At 35.1% G+C, this 21,510-nt stretch overlaps 1 protein-coding gene across 1 annotated transcript in view; it reads left to right on the top strand.

The window, feature by feature from the left end:
• LOC113496605 (lachesin-like) overlaps positions 1-21,510 on the top strand; it is a 58,202-nt gene that overhangs the window by 9,515 nt on the left and 27,177 nt on the right. The window contains exons 2-3 of the mRNA XM_026875876.1: positions 9,760-10,077; positions 19,974-20,101. Of these exons, the coding sequence (XP_026731677.1) occupies positions 9,966-10,077; positions 19,974-20,101 (240 nt within the window). The 5' untranslated portion in view covers positions 9,760-9,965. The remainder of the gene's footprint in view (positions 1-9,759; positions 10,078-19,973; positions 20,102-21,510) is intronic.

Below are 21,510 nucleotides of genomic sequence, written 5' to 3'. Positions count from 1 at the left end.
AACGAACAAAATACGAAATTACCAGAACGAGAAGTTCTTTAAAGTAAATTCGTTTGCGAAAGATATGAAAGGAAACAATAAAATAAGGTTTCGACAAACGAGGGAACAATAATTTAGTCGGTCGTGTCGGAGAACAAATATAGTGCCAACAGATAATAAAGGCAGAGCTGGCCGATACCCGCCACGAACCCAATAACAGAGGCTCGGAACGTATAAGAGCCGATATACGACGGACCTGTGTAAGGAAAGGATGTCGGCCTCGCAGTTATTGCTGGAGACGCGGCCCGACCAGATTCGAGCCCAATGCGTTTATAAGAAATACCGAAAGCCAAAATATGGGTAAACAAGCTCGTTTATTGAAAATAATACAAGGATACTCGAACGTAGACCGTTACGAGTAGTAAATAAATCTGGGAATCCCATATTGGCCAATCAGCCGTAAAAGCGGCACTCCTAACATCTGTGTTCAAGGACTCAGGAATTTGTCTTAGTTGCCGACTAGCTAACGGTTCGGTACATACTTGAATCCCTTACCGAGATTCTACAAATTCCACGGTAACCCTACTAAAATTAACTCATTATTTGTCGAGTTTAGCTAAATATATATTTCCAACATAAATTCGTGTTTTAATACGCGAATTTATGTACGTAACATGCTCTTGTAGATTCAGACTGAGGTTGGAATGTGTACGGCATTTTAACATAGAAAGTACGTTCGCTAAATCGCTTTGAGTCGTCTCCGTACATTATTGACTCCATATTTACCAGATAGCCATATTTGAATGTGAAATAAAGTTGAGCCTGAGCAGGGAATAAAAACAACTTGAGGGGAAAATTTGGTAAATCTCATTGACGCTGTCTCCGAGGGAATCACTACTCGTGATGCCGTGCGGAGCACAAACAAATGATATAGTGGAATTCTTTAAACATTTCGCCAACTTTGTGGAAAACAAAAAGATTGAAAGGAAATGTGAGTTGGTACCGGCCTCAGTCTTCTTAGGTAAATATTTTTGTCGTTTTCTGTGATTACATTCATTACTTTTATTACGAACATTACGCTTATCTGACATTGAGTGAGATACTGAATAAGTATGATTAAGTTGGTTCAGAGTTATTTGAGGATAAAAATCTATGAGTAGGCGCATGAGTACTACACAGTATCTACGTATTTTAGCCACTGTTGTATGTTTCCCAGAATTTTAAAATTTAAGCTTAATCTTCAGGTTTCTACGAGTTTTCAGTTGCCATCCGTGATTGACGATTTTGATTATATGTATTACGGATTCAAAGCGATCAACAGTAGGTACATAATATTTTTAATTAATTTTTTTTACAATTTGCGTGCGGTGTTCCTTCGTCAAATACGTGGAGAACCATAAGTAAAATTAGTTCATAGAATATAAAACCTATTTAGAACTAAAGGAATTGAAAAGCATAAAAAGTTGAGCTTCTTAATTTGACATAAAAACCGATTATTTCCGTATTGGTCGAGTTTTCTTCAATTGTAAAAGTTTCGGCGTGCTTCACATACCTATTGCTGCCAATTATCCCCAATTACAATAAGATTAAAAATTACTGTGTAAAATAGTATCGTTTGTTAATTATTTTCAAAAACTAATTAATGCGAAATATTTCTACATAGAATCTTAAACGAAAAAGCTTGAACTTCAATCGTTAATCAAAATGCGAATCGAATCCCTGATTATTGTCTAATCAGTGTCCAAGCATGAAGGAAGTTTGTAAATGACAAACTAGTATCACAATTCTGAAAATATCAACTAAAAATACAATAACTTCATAAAATTATATAGTCTATGGTATTTTTCTATAGTAACTTTCGTGAGAATGATTCAATGGTTGGATCCGAAACTAGTCGGACAATCCCGATAAATACACTTAAGTTACCCTTACATCTTTTAATACTTATAGTTCTTTTTTACGTGAACTTACTTCAAAATCTTTAAACCTCCAAAAATAAGAATCTGCTTTAAATCTACAACTGAATCAGGACACAAGAATATGGGAGAATTGATCACCTTGTTTATTTCCTGCATGTTTCCGACCTCGGACATCTCGATCTGTTTGTGCACCGAGATCATTTAGTTTAAGAACTGTGTCTTCAGTCATAAAGGAGGTAATAGCTCAGTCGTCTCAATATAACAACTTCTGGTAATTGTCTACTATCTGCAGACCGCTGCTAGTACTGTCAATAAATCGTGAATGTGAAATCCCTCCAAAATTTTCCTATAAAAACTTCATCGCCATATGATGCTCCACGGTAGGCCGGTCAACTGCCGGTCATAATTTAACTAAATACACGTTTAAAACATCAGCCTATCCACATGAAAATATAGTAAAATATATAGACAACAAATATGCTAGCTAGGTCGGGTAGTATGTCTAAATATTCGAGGATTCCTTAATCAAGTTTAACCGAAATATTGAACTGACAGATAAATGAAACGAGGGTTCTCTTAAAGACAACGGGTTCGATCTGTAATCGATACAGGGCCCGAATACTCAACCCTTTAGTTCAATAAGACCCTGGCTTTGTAGGAGGCTATTAACGGACGATGTTATCGGTACAATAATCATTTCCATGATACTTATTTCGATAATCCCACCCTTAACATATTTAATTAAAAATTATCAAAACAAATTCTATTTTAATTTGAAGTTATTGTTTTATCCAGACAGAACCTTAATTAATAATAATAGTACCTATAGCCCACATTGTAAGGATTCTAGAGGTCACGTTTTGATTACTGGAACAACAATATTAAATTTTGATATTACTATTCACACCAAGACTTTGAAGTTTTTGATTATTCGTGTACAATTTTAGAAGCCAAGGAATTTCTGATGCTAATTCTTCATAATAACAATAACATTATTACATAAATAATTCGTAATCGATTAGTTATAGTTTAGTCGATTTTTCACATTCGAATCGATTTTATTCTAGATTGATTGTTGTGCAGTTGGAAACATTCGACGGGAACAGATCACAAGGCCCGGATCAAGGGGCGGTTCAATATTTGGGATGCACTTCATCCTGTGACGGGCCAAACATTTCAATAAATGGAATTTTGGTAATGCCCTTACCGGCTTCGCTTTGTATGCAACCATAAATATATTTGTCGGCTGTAATTGCGTTTGTGGTTTTGATTTGTGGTTTAAATATAATTTGCTTGTTTTCTTTTGTATTGCTGGTGTTGATGTGTGATTGGTAGGCCGTGTTCATAAGCTGGAAAAATGTTTGATTATCGAAGGCTTAATATTTTACTGTTGTCATATATATTTTTAAACTCGTGAGGAGCTCGCTCGGGCTGTGATATAACCGCATAAGTGATTCGATCACAGGTTAAGCTATGCTTGACGCGGTTGGTCCGTAGATGGGTGACCATCTTTGTCATAGCGAGTTCCTCCGTGTTTTCGGAAGGCACGTTAAATTGTGGGTCCCGGCTGTTATTCCTACATCTTTGACAGTCGTTACAGGTAGTCAGAAGCTTGAAAACTCTGACAGCCAGTCTAACCAAGGGGTGTCGTGTTGCCCAGGTAACTGGGTTGAGGAGGTCAGATAGCCAGTCGCTCCTTGTAAAACACTGGTACTTAGCTGAAACCGGTTGGACTGGTAGTCGACCCCAAAATAGTTGGGAAAAGGCTAGGCCGATGATGATGATATATATTTTTAAACAAATTTTTGCGTTTGGATCCTTTTGAATGTAAGTAAATACTTCCAAAAGTAGCATTTATTACTTAAGAGTATTTTTATATTGCATGGCTCCAGTTATATATAATAAAATACCTAAGAGCTGGAAAGATCTGACAAATTTATTATTTAAAAAAAAAACAGAAAATGTCTAGTGGCTAAAGCGTACTATAGTTTAAGTGAATTCCTAAACGAAAATGATTTCTAGTTCATATGTATTTTTTTTTGTTGTACTTGCTTTGTTTTTATTTACTACTATATTGTATCTACTGTTTAAATATTAAGCTAAATTTTTTATATTTTATTTTTGCATGCCTTCAATGTAAAATATGGCAGAACTTAATGTATTTCTTGACATCTTGTATATGTACCCAAATTTGCAAAAAAAAATTATCCTTACCTTTATAAATTCTATCAAAATCGATTCAGTGGTTTGCTATTGAAACGGAACACAAGAAATAGACACCAACAGAACGATTGAGAACATAAATTGGTGTTTATAGTCTTGTCATTTCTACATAGGATCGTCTGGTAGCCTTTCTGCCTTTCTACATTAATTCGTGTATAAGAAATATAAGCTATATCTCTAAATATTTGAATACTTAGTAAGTAACTATTATCATTATTAATTTGCTACATTTTAATAACATCAAATTAGGTTGCAAATGCATTAATGCCGGTAGAAATAACTTATCCAATTTCCGTGATTTCTTATTCCAAGTAAAGAGATCATGAAAATTAGTTTGAAACGAAGAAACTTAATTTATGTTAAGACTCGAGGAAAGTCATTGTTTCATGACTACCAAAGGATAATACCTACTCTTGCATTTTAAACGTAGAAAGTTTCAATTTTATGTAAATCGTCAACAGAATTACTGTTGAAGCATTTTCTAATACAATAAGTACTTTAATTTATGCAGGTAATGTTATAAATTCTGCGACTTTAATAAAGTGTTAGGCACGTGTTAGTACGACTTTGTAAAAGTTTTTCATTTCTGGTGTAACGTTATCTAATATATAAAATTCCCGTGTCACGATGTTAGTTACCGTACTCCTCCGAAACGGCTTATCCGATTTTTACCAAATTTTATATGCGTATTCTGTAGGACTGAGAATAGAACAACATCTATTTTTCATACCCCTAAGTGATAAGGGTTGCCCTCACTAAAAAAATATATTTTATTTTTTGGACGAAATCGTTTGTTTTTATTTTTTTATGATGTGGCATTAAAAATACCTACAACTAGAAAAAAAAATCGGCAAAACAACGTTTGCTGGGTCAGCTAGTTATTAATAATAATTATCTTTAAAAAAAACAAACTCGTTAATTATAAGAAACATAACTGAAAAAAATGGTCAAGTGCGAGTTGGATTCGTGACTTCGAGGGTTACAAATATTTCACAATCAATTTTGAACTTGCAACCATTGCATGGTCTCGATTTTTATACGTATATTTTCATTTATTAATTAATCCTCGCGGTTCTTGAAGTGAAATACGGGTTGCTGAATGTCATAATAATTGTCAAGTATTGATAACATTTACTATAAAGTCCACTAAGACGGACCCGCTGTCAAAAGCTACATAGTTTGAACATATATTTGAAGTAAATAAATGAAATTCGCAATCCTCAGATTTATACAACACTTGCCAAATACTTCTGTATGCTTAATAAGATTAGGCAAAAAGTTTGTAATACTCTTATACAGAATACACCAAAATAGTTTAATATTTCGAACTTATTCAAAAAGTTTGGGGCATATCCAAGGACTGTTTAATAATTCACGTAGGTACTTACATTACGGAGCGACTTCAAACGTACTTATTTACTTAGGCACTTCAAATTAGTTTAAGTTGCAATTTATTTGAAAGTCAATAGCAAAAAGTTTTTACACTTGGGCCAACTAAACAAGGGACGGTCTTTGGAGACATTCTGGTGTCACGAGCAGATCAATACTTCTTTTGAAAAGTTACAAAAGGGATACTAAGTTGAACCTGAATTAAAGAGAATCGCCGGTAACGAGCGAAGTTTTTGCCCACAATGAATGTAATTAATCGAAAATTTAATTTATAACTTTATCTTTGAGATAGTGTCTTGGGTCACAATTTCGAAAGATTTGCACTTAGAAAAGTTCGGGCAAATTAAGTTGACAGACACTTGACAGCGATTTTATTTGATGCAGAATCGTAATTAATTTCTTTTGCTAACTAAAGTCGTCATTTTTTTTAAATGACTTTTCACAAATTAAGTTAAAATGGAAATATTAAAAAAAGAACTCATCTCTTTCCATTTACAGAGCATTGGAAAAAGACTTTAATGGTTTTTTTCATATTCCATTCCCTTTACCATGCTTTTAAAATAATAAAATAATATTAAGCCTCTTTTTCAGAATATTTAAACAAAAAAAAAACTGGTAACGGAACCACCGTATTCAAATATAGTTGCATAATTGTTTCCGTGCAAACTTAAAACATTCGTCAATATTTCGTTTTATAAATGAAAGGCTGAATATCAATCACGAATTTCTACGGAGATACAGTTGCTATGTACTAATTATAATAGTTACAATTCTTTGACCACTTCCTTGCATATTAAAAGAAAATTTATAAAGACGTATTCATAACGTAAAACAATAAATGTAAAATTAAGAAGGTAATCAAACAAAATCCCTATCAGTACAATGCACAAGTCAACAAAGCTTACAAACAAACACACTTGCGAACACGACAACAAACGAATACCTCGTCTTACATATCGAACTTAAACATCGGTTACAAAGTCAACCAACAATTCGGATACTGTGATTTATTTAATCCAAGTTATTCACTTCGTTTATTAAGCAGACTCGAGATTAATACTGAGAGCTTAACGTAAGACGTGAACCCCCCCCCTCCCGTTACCCTCTACCCCTACCCCCTCGAGACCTCTGGAGGCCCCGCGTGACGCCGACAGATAAGCTAATTACTTATTGTGATTTACCAACCGGTTCTTGGCAAATTTTTCATCAAATTTTCACAGAGCAATTCTGAATAATAAGTAGACGTCGTCCACCACAATGGCAGCAATTAACCGGACAATTTAACTTTTTAATTGCGAATTAAGAAACTGGGAGTGCAAAGGTTGAACACGGCCCGTGAAATTAATTGTCAAGAAAGGTTTTCACTGTCCGATGGGCACACTTAACGTGATATGTGCACATATTGCGCAGCAAATTAAAAGTGATATCTGCAATTGTACGTTTTATTAAAAAAATGTTACACTTTTGAAACTTTTTGTAAGATAAATCTTTCTTTTTAATTTATAATTCAATCTCGAGTAGCAGTTTTACTAGCATGGTGCTTTTTACAGATGGATGGTTTTTATACAATTAAGTTTAAATATTATATTGTATATTCGTGCCAAAGTTGCTTAACACCGCAGTTTCAAAACTTGGACTAAGTAGTTTTTTTATCGAGTTCTTTGTTTTCACCCATAATCCTAGTTTTTCTTAGTGTCCGTACCAAGCCGAGGCGAACTTTTCGAAACTTGGATTCATAAAGAAACTTTTAAGTTTGAATAAACTTAAAAAAAGGAGAAAGCCTTATTTCGTTGTGTAGTCAAAGCGCAAGCGGCAACACAATTGTGTACGTGTACGTTATCAACGTAACTTGTATCTGCTCCAAGAACAATATATTAATATGAAAGCGATTTTAGCTTTGCGTTAATCGGAATTCGGGAATGAGCATAGACAATGTAAACATGACAATAGAAGCAGGAGTAAGGGGCTGGTTGGAACTCGTATCGGTAGCGTGGCACTCGTGAGATAACACAACGCGGCGTCTTTGTGGACGGATGTAAAATTATTAAGCAACGGAATGCCGTAAATGGGGTTTGCCTCTGTAATATCAAGGGTTAGAGGCGACTCGCTCCTAATATGGGGTTTCATACGATTAAGTTTATCGAATTCCGGGCGTAGGTATGGACCTAATTATGTTTCATGATATGGCCGGCCAGCTACATTGTGGCCTCAATATTGTGATTTTTTCCTTATCCGCCAAAAATTATAATGTATTTTAACGGCCCAGCGAGATGATTTTCCCTCGCCCACTTTTGGCTCAGACAAATTTTTTCGTGCATATTTCAAGCGGGATTAAATTGTTTCAAACTTTGTCGGACAGTCTGTCGAATGCGAGAAGGCTGGAATCGATTGACAGTCGGATGATTCTGGCGTTATGAAACCTCACAGATATTGAACGTCGATAGTTTTTTGTGAATGCTAAAGTGAATGTCGAATTGGCAACGCGCATAAAGCAACCGCAAAGTAAACACCATTCAATTTTATTACGGAGTCTCCTTTGAAATCCCTCGGTAGCAATCCCGTAAATCTCTATTTGTCGCAACTAAAACAGGTCACGGCGGAAGGCTATTACGTTCCCTAAATGCTGCCGAACTCCCTGTAGAGCGCTCTAATCCACTCCGAACGGGCTGGTGTCAAACGCAGGCCAGGGTTGTTTGTATTGTTTATTGTCGCGCCGCTCGTTCGTACGGCAAAGACGCCGACGGCGGCGTCGGCACCGGAGAGCATGTTTCAATTGATGGAGCCGAACAGTCCCCGGAGTAAACTATTATATTCCTGCCCACGAACGATACTTATCCTCACTTAATGTCTCCTTTACCTTACTTCGAAATCTCAAAGAGCTTTACAGTATTTCAAACATGAACCAAATGGAAAGTACTCGAAAAAGGACTGACATGTGTGGATGATGCTTACGTTTATTGTAAACAGCTGTTGTAGAACTTTTACACAATTAAATACTGTTATCCAAAGTACATGGATAGTCGTTAAACTATTAACTGTACCTTTTACTGTATTAGGACTACCTACGTGTTACTGTGTAAGTAACTAGGTACAATAAAGATAAAATCGAAAAGGTTTTCCAATTTCATCTTGTTAGACAAATGTGAAGCTTATATCAGCCGGTATATCTGCAAAGAAACGCTTCGTCAGTCGAATGGTTTTTATGCGACAGTTCGGCGTTCGGGTGTGGATGAATAAAAAGCACTGAAGAGCCAGCAGAATGGAACAAAACACTTGAAACAATATCGCGACAGAGCGGCAATCATTCCTGTTTTATCTCAGTTTGCGCACGCTGCGCCGCGGAAACTGCGCTAATAAAAAACTACCATGTGTTCCATGTATGTACCTACCTGCTCCATATGTACGTGTAGTGTATACACCAGCTCTAGCATAGCTTGCTGCAATGCACCTGCGTTGTTTCTTCCAGATAAAAAAGTAAAAAATATTACGTTTTCGTTTCTGTGAAGAGTGTTTGAGATTTCGGCCAATACGGTTCGCATTGAGGCTTTGCAAATATGTAAGCAAAGGATATTTTAAATCCGCGAAATTGGAGTGGGGTATTGAGAGTTTTATTTGCCAGTAGCTCAAAGTTAAAGTAAAACTGGTGGAAAACACTTTTATTGGATGTTTAGTAATTTTTTTGCCTTCAAGAATATTTTTTTTAGAATAAATTCTTTGAAAAATAACTCTATTATTCATTAAAAATAATATTCTTCTCAAGCAACTCAATAAAAAGTAAATAAAACAGACTGAATCCTATCTTACGATTAGAGGAATCACGTTCGACGATTACAATACTTTCCACTCACTGTAAAAATTACATTTAGCGAAAAACCTATGAGAGTATGAAAAAAATAAATCAAGCTTTATTTAATGTGATTCCTTTGACCGTAAAGTCGTGGTCTGGCTGTGGGCGAACTGCGAAGAAGGTAACATTAAGGGGACTTGTGTTCGACTTAGTTTACTTCGCAACTTTTCCACGGTCAAGTTGGCCATATAACACATATGTTTTACGACCGCACTCAAGCCGCACATACTGTTAAATCACACTCTAAGAGCTAATAAGAAACGCAGATACACGTGTCTCAATAAAGTCCATTTATTGCGCTTTCATTTATCTACAAACACTTTTGTATATTAATAACGTTCAAAATCACGTTTTGCGGAATGACAAAAATATGGTTTCATTCGATTTCTCTTTTTGTTACAGATTTACCGAGCGTAGCCGAAATGGAACCACAATAACATTGTAATTTTACGAGACAATAAATATCTTTTAAATATACTTAGCGTACGTTTTATATGATGCTCATAATACATTATATTTGAAATTTTGAGACAATATAAACCTCGGAAGGAGGGTTGTTATGACAATAACGAGAAGTGAAGTACAACAAAAGAGCTTATTGATATCAAATGACTTTTGACGTCATGTCTGCTGAATCATCAAGACGTTCAAGATCCGTTGCCATGGAAACCGGCGGGCTCCCATTGGTTTCGACGTTTGCACTCCTGACTATCGTCGCAGGTATGTTGAACTAGTTACTTTTTAACGTATATTAACTCATGCATACTCGACTACAGTTGAGCTTAAGAACGCGTCAAATGCTAGTCGGACCGGCGACGCTGAAGGTTCTATACAAAAAAGTTGAAAAGAGTATTTTTAAATCTGTGATTATTCTGACCGTTGTTGAGGCATTACTTTTATTTTTCAATTGACTAATCATCGGTTGACTATCATCATGACATTTAGCTTGGTCATAGACGTACTCACAAACTGACAGACGACTGATTTAGTTATATAGCTAACTACTCACACGCACAATAAGTACTGCTACCGGTAAGCGCAAGCAAAATCATCGTAAAGACGATTGGGGCTTTAGATACAATATGGCGAAGTGGTCAGCGTTAAAATAAAGGAATGTAGTCTCAAACATCTAAATACAGTGACGTTATCTTAATGGGCCGATACAACTGACGATAAATTGTCCTTCTTATGTCTCAGCTTCGGGACTATCTACGAACGAAGACAATGTTCGAAGCCCGCGTCAGATCTACGTAGTCGTTTAGTTTACGTTCTGACTTTAATTAGTAATAAACATCGTTTAACTCCAAGGGGTGTAAGTGTTCATTTGAATAAAATTACCTTAAAGTAGGCATGAGTGATATTATAGCTTCACCGCCGAAATTTGCTGTAAGGAATGAATGCCTGAACTTCTATCGGTTAACCTTCTACTAATCTCTTGAAAGATAAACAGAGAATGATTTCAAATGTTACGCAAACACAAAGAGCTTTTAGGGTTCCGTAGCTAAAAAGTAAAAATGGAACTGTATTTCTAAGGTTCCAATGTCATATGCCACCAGACTATCTCAGGGATTGATATAGCTAAACATTTAACATTTTCGCACATGATAATTTATGTTGCCTTTATAACAAGAAATAATAAAATAAAATATCGAAGATCAGCAGCAGTTGATACGGTTCTAATTTGATGGATGACCTCTTTTACAAATTTGTTTTTTTTTAGGTTCTATGTGTTAAACCCGCAGCTTAAGTTAAACTTGACCGGTTATTCTACAAGCATTCCCATTCGCGTCTCTTTACTAGCTGAATTTAGTTTCATACCTTCATATTGCCTTCTAGTAATTTACAAGGAAACTTTGTTAGCTCGAAAACATCTCACTCGTTAGTTATAATTACGACTTCGTCGAAAGCTTTTTGCATACAGTTTGCAAATACCAGAGGTAAGTTTGAGGGAAACTATTGGATGTTAGCGAGTTACTGCACTAATGGGAGCCTGATGAAAAGCTTAATATCCTGTCAGCCGTCTCTTGCCCCTTACAGGCTTTTACAAACATTAATTTTCTCTTCCTGCTAGTCTATTACTAATGCGGATGCTAAAATTGAAAACTGTTTCTCTAATCACTGTCCACTCGAACATTTCGCCGGTTGAAAATCTGAGATATTTCTTCGAAATAGAATATTCAAATTTAGAATGTTAAATTCGCTACAGTTTTATTACGAACTAGTTAATGCGATAAAATATGAATTTCAAGGTAGGTTAGTTAAATATAATTATATCCCGTTTTGGAATATTCATTTGTTGGTAGACTGTATTTCTAAGGTAAATGTTAATAAGGTGTCGCCATTGTAGCGAGACAAACTTTCTCACTACAGTCTTCGTACAGAATTAAAAAAGTTTAAAAATTTTACATTGGTGCCGATTCTGTTTACAAACTAATCTAATTTAGTCTCTTACGTAGGAAAATGTTAGAACAGCAAGGAAGAAAATAAGATAACAAGAGATAAAGCCGTTGAATTTTATGGCACTAAGTAGTACCATTCACATAGCAGAATACAAATGAATTGGATTTATAAAAATGTGAAGTAGAACAGCGCTTTTAAACATTTCGTTTGAAAGTATGTCGGCGTGTAAGTAACACACGTCAAGTTACAATTCAACATGCGCATTTAGCTTTTGTTTCTTTCTGTACGTGTTTGTTCCGTACGTGAGTTAAAACTAGACCGCACTTCACGTGATGTAGCAAATTGTTGCACTTTAACGACTGTCTACAGTGGCGAAGTGCAGTTTAGAAGCAATACCGGCCCAGATTCCCGCACGTACGGCGGCGCGCGGCGCCAGACGTAAGGAACCCGCACTCCACGCTGCCCTACCGGATTCCAAGTTTAATTGAAAACGCTTTATATAACCTTTTCTTTTAATTGTTTAAGGCTCTCACTTCTTCCCTGCCCCGCTCTCCATGAAATGTTTAATTATAGTTCGCAATGAAAACTCCTCGACGTATAAATAAACATGTACGATATAAATAATGATGTTTGTGTGCAATGCAAACGATATGCGTAAAACCGACATTGGATTACAGCTAATCATTGGATTAATTGTATGGAAATTAGTGATCGTACGCGCGGTGAATTTAACGCAATTCTATCAGAATGTAATTATAGACGTCGATGAGCGTGAAATACTGAATAATTGGAACACGTAATCGAATACGGAGGGCTCGACCGATGAAATTCGGTATAATTGATATAATTATTTCATATTGACAGAAAAGGTATTAATATACGTAAATTCATACTAAAGAACGCACGTAATGAATAACTTTGGTATTAATTGAAATTCAGGATGTTGTTTTTTACGCATAAATGATTTATTGCTTGATAAACACAACTTTATCTGTCTCTTGGGCAGTGGATATCAAGATAAAGGGGTCGTCGGTCGAGAAACTTCGCGTCGCCAGCGGCTACTCGCCTCGAGTTATTAATTTTCATTTGACTCAGATAAAAGCCTTACTTATTGCTATTAAATGTCTTTGAGGAATTTATTTGGTGACATCTTGACATTACAATCCTCATGTTTGTTTATCATATTAATTGTACTTTAGAATTTGTAATTTTTTTAATTAAACAAATTTTCTACATTTTATTTTTTCGTAACTTTATGTTCATAAATACCCATATTGATTACATTAAAGCGCTCAATTTTCAGTGATATAGCGCTGTTAATTAAACTTGATAAGGGGTTGATATGTAGCCAGAGACGAATGACAAACGTTCGGTATCGGTGTGTTATTAATTTTCATTTGACACATTCGCGCCGCAATCCAACAACACTGGCTCGCGATGCGGCGACGTGACAAAGGCCTCGCATCTATAAACACACCCTCGTTTTGTTCCATTATCGGCTCACTGTGGAATCATTCGGTACAGCACTTGTGAAAGAAGTAGGTTACACATTTTTCATACGCGAAGAATATTTTCTAGACGACATGACTTCCATAAAATAGTCACTTTTTTTTCTAGATATGCTTTAAATGTACGTAAAAATACATAATAATAAGGTCCGATACATAACAAATTACGTCATACAGTAAGGAGTTTACATGTTACACGAACGGGCACAATATGACAAGAATTCCAATTATGTCTGATATTTAAAATGAAATTGTCGACCATGTTAAAACATTCCTTCAATTTAATAAGCTGTGAAATGTTTTATACCCATCAGATTCTGTAGTAAAACAAAATATGTGGTTGATGAAAAAATAAATATTGCCAGCCAGAGTTTATCAGAAGTTTCATGCAATAATGACAAAATAAGATCGTGGCGGACGAGCGACACTAAAATGTCCGCAGAGTTACGGCGAGGCTGACCCCTTAGTTATGCCGGCAACTGAGGGTCGGGGTACTTTTTGTACATTATGAATAAATTGAAAGTCGTAGTATTGAGTGTTAACTATTCACCCACCTATACAAATATTTTTCATGAACGATTGTGTACCTACATTATGTAGACGATCCGTCATTATTTTTTACAAATTATACAACTTAAATCGACTTTAGTACGTCTTAAAATATAGCTCTCTTCATTATAGTGAAGGTAGCAATTGAAAAGAATTACAACAATGGCTCTGCTGTGTAACCCTTCTAAATAGAAATGCGTTACAACATGGAATTAATAATTTATCGAATCTTGCATCTCTGGTTTATTTAATTACTGGCTTTTGAATGCATAATAAACTGCTTTATATTAATCGCAATGGCGGCTATTGAACACTCTATGATAACCAATAACATAAAAAAAAACCTGCTTAGACAATAGGTAAGAAAATAACTATCTTTAAAAAAATTCTAGGGATATACCTAGATAATTTAAAATGTCGTTTACATAAGTTTATGCTTGATTAAGTTTAAATTTTTTGATTAATAAAATACTTATACAATATTCGACTCGTATAAAATAACGGAACTGGCCGTTGCGAGTGCCATTTCAATAGAGAAAAATGACCAAGAAATTTTATGGCTACTCTTTTAAATGTGTCTATATTTCACAATACTCGTGTGTGATTTATATACGTTTTTAAATGGACTCCGGTTACATTTTAGATAGCGATTTTGTGCTTGTAGATAAAAGCAACTTTTTGAATAGCGATTCGAAAAATACATTTGTTATTCCCAGTTTTTTCCAGATGACAAAACGTAGGTATTATCTATACTAATATATAAAGCTGAAGAGTTTGTTTGTTTGTTTGAACGCGCTAATCTCAGGAACTACTGGTTCAAATTGAAAAATTATATCTGTGTTCAATAAATTATTCACCGAGGAAGGTTTTAGGCTATAAACTATCACGCTGCGACTAATAGGAGCGAAGATACAATGGAAAATGTGGAAAAAGCAGGGTAGATATAAATCATAACTTATATGTTCTAACCACGCGGGCGAAGTCGCGGGCAACAGCTAGTTATTAATATTATTCCACAACACAAATATTGCTCTGGGTCGAAATCAAACCTATGAGATTTTGGTATAGCAGTCAGGGTCTCTAAGCATTTTAATAATCAGGCCAGTTAATAGAATACATTTATTATTCCGATATTGGTCTTTTGTAGATTTCAGTTCCTCATTTTCGATAGCGGTATTGGAAATATTATGTAACCAAGTTGGAAAACTCCTTGTATTAATACCAACATTCATCTATGTAACATGCAATAAGAGGTTGAAACAATATAGTGGATTCTAAATAAGTTGAATCAAGGCAATATTGTCGCGTGCTAAGCTGACCAATCCCTCGATTTCGAGCATAAGGCGTGCATCAGCATTCTGTCTCAGCCATATTGGAGAATATCTAGTGAAGTGGAAAGGTGCTCGTATTTTGGCTAGGAGACTGACTGGCTGTGATAAGAATTTGTATATTATTATATGGAAAAACGTTTTTTTTATTTATTTATCATTCCTACTATTATTAATAAGATTATAAAGGTGAGCGTAAGTTTGTTAGCGTAACCACGCTTTCACGCGAAAAATGCTTTACCGATCGTTTTGAAACTTTTCACACATGTTCTTTGAGGGATAAAAAGTAACATAAGGTTTGTCTTAACCAACATAAAAAAGAGGATTATGCTTTACAGATATACCACGCGAGTGGAACTGCTTTCTGCCGGTAAGAAATATGTATGTAGCAAAGTGTATTACGTATGGGCTGGTTTCAAGAGTTCAAAAGTTAATCAACTGAAATTACTACAAGGATGGAACGGGGCACAAATTCCGCTGTTTAGTTTACCAATTATTATGTCACAATATCAGCTCATAATTTTCCCGGATATATTACAAAACTTTATTGCAAGGATAAAGTTTTACACTAGAATTCACAACGGGCAAAGGCGGCGAGATAGAAAATCTTAAGTACTGAGCGAGTGAACACGTAAACAGTGAAGTTAGGAGCGTATTACTGAAGCAACGGGTGAATCAGATCCATACCCATTTAATTTACAAGGGTCATATTACCACCATTGATCCGGAAATCCATTACCCGGCCGTGCGATGAAATAATTTTAATTTTCTCAACGTTTTATCTTTTCAATACGCTGCACTTCGGGGAAATGTTTTGTGCCTCATATTATTGTGTTACATAATATTTAGTTGAGATGTTTTCATTTTCTGTAGGTTGAAATACGTCACAGTGTGCGAGGTTTATGACCACTTCATATCGACGCATTGCGGTGATTTTCAATATCATTGAAGAAGGACTTATAATTATTTGATAATTGAGAAGAAAAGCCTTTTGTACTCTTTACTTCATCATTCATCATTTTATACAAAAAAAAGAATAGCAATATTTTCTATTCACTATGATGATGCAAGGCGACACAACATTTAAAAATACTTGAATCGAAAATTAAACAGAATCGAATCTCACCAAAATGACGTCACAAAAGACCACTGCGCAGTCTTTATTCGGTATTCAACGGCTCGATTATATTTGTCATACATACAGGAATGCGAAACGTCCCTGTTTTCGAATACCGAGTATCGAGTAATTCGAATGTGGGCTGTACCGATAACTCGAACAATTAGTGACAAGTACATAAATGTTTGAATACACAGTTAGTTTATTGAATGCCGAAACTATTTGAATTCTGTATTGTATGGTGTTATTGTTCGAGACTCTCTTGTCGAACTCTCGCTGTTTCGTTGAAGGTGTCTTAAGGGTTATAAGATAGGGTATTTCTGTTAAGTAACTTGTTTGTTTGAAAGCAGTGTGAGTGTTTATATAATTATGATAATAATAGGGAAGTTTACTATTAAATTAATAGTATTTTGAATGGCTTAGGCAATTTCGTCTGTCATAATAAGTTTTTATTGCTGACAATGTTAGTTATTTCTTGCGTCTCGTGCACACCGTTCTGTTTTTGGGTTATAATGCAACTTATAATGGGAATAGCGACGTATGTTGCGATTCCTTTGATCGTAAAAAGACACCACTTTAAAACACTAATAAAGTAAAAACAGAAACGCCGATAACTACTTACAGATTTCACATTGTGAATTTTCAATTTATTATTAAATTAATTAAAAATAATATTATTTATCTCATGAGCTGTAAAACACCCCAAATTACAGTATCACTTTCTATTCTATCGGCGGTTTGGTTTTACCGAGTAAAAATACATTTTATCTTCTACAGTTAAGCGAATCACTTGAGTGCTAATTAGATCATCCAAGCTATTAAACTATCATGAGCCTCCAACGCATTCAATCATTGCCTACCATTGTGGTTGCGACTACATTACTCCATATGTTGCGATATTACCTCAATCAGAATCAGAAATGTAGTCCATACCAACTAACCAATGACGTGTGAGCTTTTGCTTAAGTAGGTACCTATAACCTACTATCTACCTATTAGTAATCATGTTGGTGCCAAGCAAGCTACATTATTGATTTAATTTTATCATTTATTTATCTTTACTTCACACACAGAAGTATTTTATAAGTTAAGCCCTACAAAACCGTTGCAATACAATATTTATATTTTTAAAATATTAATAAATATTTTATTTCATTTCTTGTTTTGTGTACACAAAAAATAAATGACAAGAACTTTAGCCTTTTACAAATAAATGATACTCATAATTGGAGGTATGAAAAATAGATGTTGTTCGATTCTCAGACCTACCCAATATGCACACGAAATTTCATGAGATTTGGTTGAATCGTATCGGCGTTCAATTACGTATACCGTGATATGAGAATTTTAAATTTCAGATATTTTTTTTAAGGAAATGTCTACTTCCGTAAGGAGCATTTAGTCCTTGCATCGCGAGGGTCTAAAAACATTAATTTCACATTCATAAAGTCATCCAGACTCCAAACAACCATTGGTACAAATAGCGCAAGATACCGATATTTAATGATATTAAAAATATACTACTAAAATTAACATCAAGACATTCAAAAAGTCCATACTTCGTGATAAAAAATGAACATCTATAACAAACAAAATACAAATTAAAAAGAGAGCTTCGGAACTATTGTTCAGGGAATACAAAAGATAGCACACTCAGTGCATGTTTATGTTAATTCTTCAAGCTTAAGCTTTGAACTGCAAACCTTGCTTTGCAGTTTATAAAGCCCTGGTATTTTCTAACCACAGCAGTAGCTTAACAAGACATGTATGTTTTATTGTATGTCCAGCTACTTAAACATGAAACGTTACAAAATATCTTTCTCGTGTTGCGTACCCAAATGTTACTGCCTCTATCACTAGATTGTTCCTCATGAACGGAGATAGTGTATTTCTGTTGCCAGTATAACAACAAATTAACAACGAGGTTAGGTAACGTTGGTGCGGTCATAAATTTGATTGGTGACTTTCTGTTGCAAATAGGATTTGTACGGTACACTGTCGCGAGTTGGACTCGTAATTGAACGGTTTTTTTATATATGTATATCGGCAAATAAACATTGATAAAATAATGTCGAAATGATTTCCTCAATTATTTGATTTTATTAATTTATCAGTAGGTAGTAAACAAATATAATAAATTGCAATGCCGCTTAAATAAATATTTATAATTTGATATGATTACACAAACATTTTCTGATTCAAACTATTTATTTTAAGGTAGCAAATTTTAGTCTTTATGATTTTCCAATTTCGTTTCGTACAATACACACCTGAAAATTGTTGAAGAGATGTAACAGAAAAATAGAATGAACCGGTTTGCAATAAATCGACGAAAACGGAAAACGCTGTGCAGACAAGGAAAACTGTAACACGATCTGAAATCTTTTTGCTTCTACATAAATGCTACGAAGTCGGATTTCACAAATTAACTGCATTAAACCATTTGATTGAACTTTTTACTGATATCCGTGTCATTACAAATGAATGGGAAAAATAATGGCGGCACCTCCATTTTTTTAATTGAATCATTTTGTGGTTCTGGCTTTGGATCGCCAAAAAGTGAAAAATTTATTTAATCTCATCCCCGCATTAGCTGAATTGAACGAAAATATTCGGCGTTCCGAAATCCCGCACGAAGCCATTAATCGTTTTGATGTCACAGTATGGGACATTTAGTGTGACCCTTTTTATGCGCCAACCTTTCCCGATTTACGTCCCTAATCGCCGAATACCGAACGCCGAAAACTGAAACTCAGGCGAACAATGTTGGTCGCGTTAAAATACCGAGGTACTGAGCGCTGCCGGTTCATTGTGACGGATTATACAAATGATGTTTTGAAACATGAGCTACTGCATTTGTTTCGCAAATCGACCCTCGCCGCTTTTATATACATTGGCTGGATCTTGCAGATCCAGTCGCGTTTTTAAATGTATGCATATGTTTCTTTGTTTGCTATTCAACGTTGTTTGTGCAAATGAAAACGTGTTCGCAGAAAAATCATTTACTTGAAGCAATTGAAGTTGCTTTTTCCAATATTGGCAAAGCTCTGATATTGTTCGACACCTCTTGTTCGATATATGATGGGAAATAAATGACCGGTATTACTTTCCGGTAAACAAAGTAGTTCGCTGCTATTTTTGGTTACGGATGCAGAGATTTATTTAATGAAAGTAGATCAATTACTATAGAATTCAGTAGCATCAGCAATTTCCCCACTTTTGTTTGTGCAAGCCTGACCCAATTTAAACCAATTTGAAAGGCCAATTCGACCTGTATTTCTTCTGATTGTATTTGGCTATCGTTGAATATAAAGCTGATCCAACTGTTCGCTGTATTGTTTATCAAGAGCCCCTGGAAAGTGTCAGTTAATTTATTCTAGTAATTGTGAGCTGGGTGGATAGGGTGCTATTGTTTGAGAAGTAAATGGCTAGTTAAAGGGGTGGCCGAAGTTTTTATACACGTGGTGTTCCTTTCTTCGTAGTTCTTGTGCTGATGACAAGTTTAAGATAAACTTTATCTCTCCTCTTGAATGCTTATAGAAATAGAGGAAACTTTTAAGTATAAAAAGGTATTTAGAAAACGCAAATGTATTTTATATTCAAAGGCGATAAAGCCGAAATATTTTTTGTCATTAATGAAGATAAAGCTTAAGGGGTTTGGAAAAGTATGTCTGTGCTTAGTTAAATTTTATATTATTTTGTGTTTTGTTTCAGGTCAGCTGCAAGGGTCAAGCTACAGTGAGCAGGAGCCAGAGTTCCTGTCTCCACTGGAGAACCTGACGGTGGCTCAGGGCAGGGATATACACTTCACATGTACAGTCAACCATCTTGGACCATACAGGGTAATTGTTGATTACTGTTTTTAAATATTCTTTATTGCTCTTAGATCCTTCGCTTTAGGCAACACAAGTCTCCGAAACTTGCCGAACATGGTCTTATTAATGAACCTTGAGTAAATACAACGGTCATTTCTTGATTGATGTTAAAGATTCAGGTCGCTTTGTGAAGAGATTTTTTGTAGCCGTAAATAATTTAGTAAATACGAGCAGTTAAGAAACAAATTAGTTAAATAACGATCACGCAACAGTTGCAGAAGAAATAAAAGAAAATGGAAACAAATCTTGTGTTATAGAAATAGCGTATGATGCCACGTGATAAAAGCGAGAAAGAGAACCAAATTGATTCGCCTACTTAGAAATGGATATTCACGTCTCATCGAATCAAATCGGCTATGAAAAATCCATTACGGACAATAAAAGATTAATGTTTAACACAAAACTTTTGAAGTTTGGGTCCGTTACAAGCGAGCTTAATCGGTCGTTGTCTCACAAAACCAGTCTCAGATTAGCGATTAAGGGTTATGTTCAATGTACCTACTGGATTTAATTGTGTAATAAATGTCGGTGGATCATCTTAGCTGAATTTATCTGTCTATTCTATATCTGTGACTATTCTATAGCCAAAGAAAGGTATCGCCTCATAATTCCACGGAGGTCGTCATAATTTGACGACCTCCGTGTTCGAGTGGCGTACGCACCGGTTTCAAGGTGTCGCTAGCTCTGAGGTCCCGGGTTCGATCCCCGGTCGGGTCAATGTAAAAATTCTTATTTCTACATTGTCTCGGGTCTGGGTGTTTGTGGTACCTTCGTTGTATCTGAATTCCATAACACAAGTGCTTTAGCAACTTACTTTGGGTTCAGATCAATGTATGTGATGTTGTCCGCATTTATATTTATATTAATTTAAACCGAAACCGCGTGGTCCGCGTTAGTTATAATTGGGCTCTTGGTTGCATAGGAAAATCTAAACGAAAAAACACACTTATCGTACACAAAGTCTCATTTCAAGTTAAGTTTGACAATTTAAGCTATTTATACCGGTTTTATTTCAATGTTTTCTTAATAATAGTAATAAAATTTATCAGTTTTCGAAGACTAATCGGTATGGCATTATTTTTTTATGTCGTCGATTAAGAACAAAGTGTGGTTTAAAATCCTTACCAAAATTTGTTCGAACATATTACCTTATGAACACCAATACAGCAGAAGCAACAAAGCAGTTATCCCATTACGATATTACTGAAGCGATTGCCTCACTAAACAGAACTAGAAACTACAGTCATTTGTTTAATATGACGTAACGTAATATCTCATTCATAATATTAATAAAGACAATAAATTCTCATGATACCATGTAAAGTACTTATTGCTGTTTATCTGAGCATGAAGTTTAATAACTTGTGTTATGAACT

This window comes from Trichoplusia ni, chromosome 8 (assembly GCF_003590095.1).
Source record: "Trichoplusia ni isolate ovarian cell line Hi5 chromosome 8, tn1, whole genome shotgun sequence".
In the NCBI taxonomy this organism is placed as follows: Eukaryota; Metazoa; Arthropoda; class Insecta; order Lepidoptera; family Noctuidae; genus Trichoplusia; species Trichoplusia ni.
The sequence above is the reverse complement of the archived record's forward strand: the minus strand, read 5'-3'. Positions and strand labels throughout refer to the sequence as shown.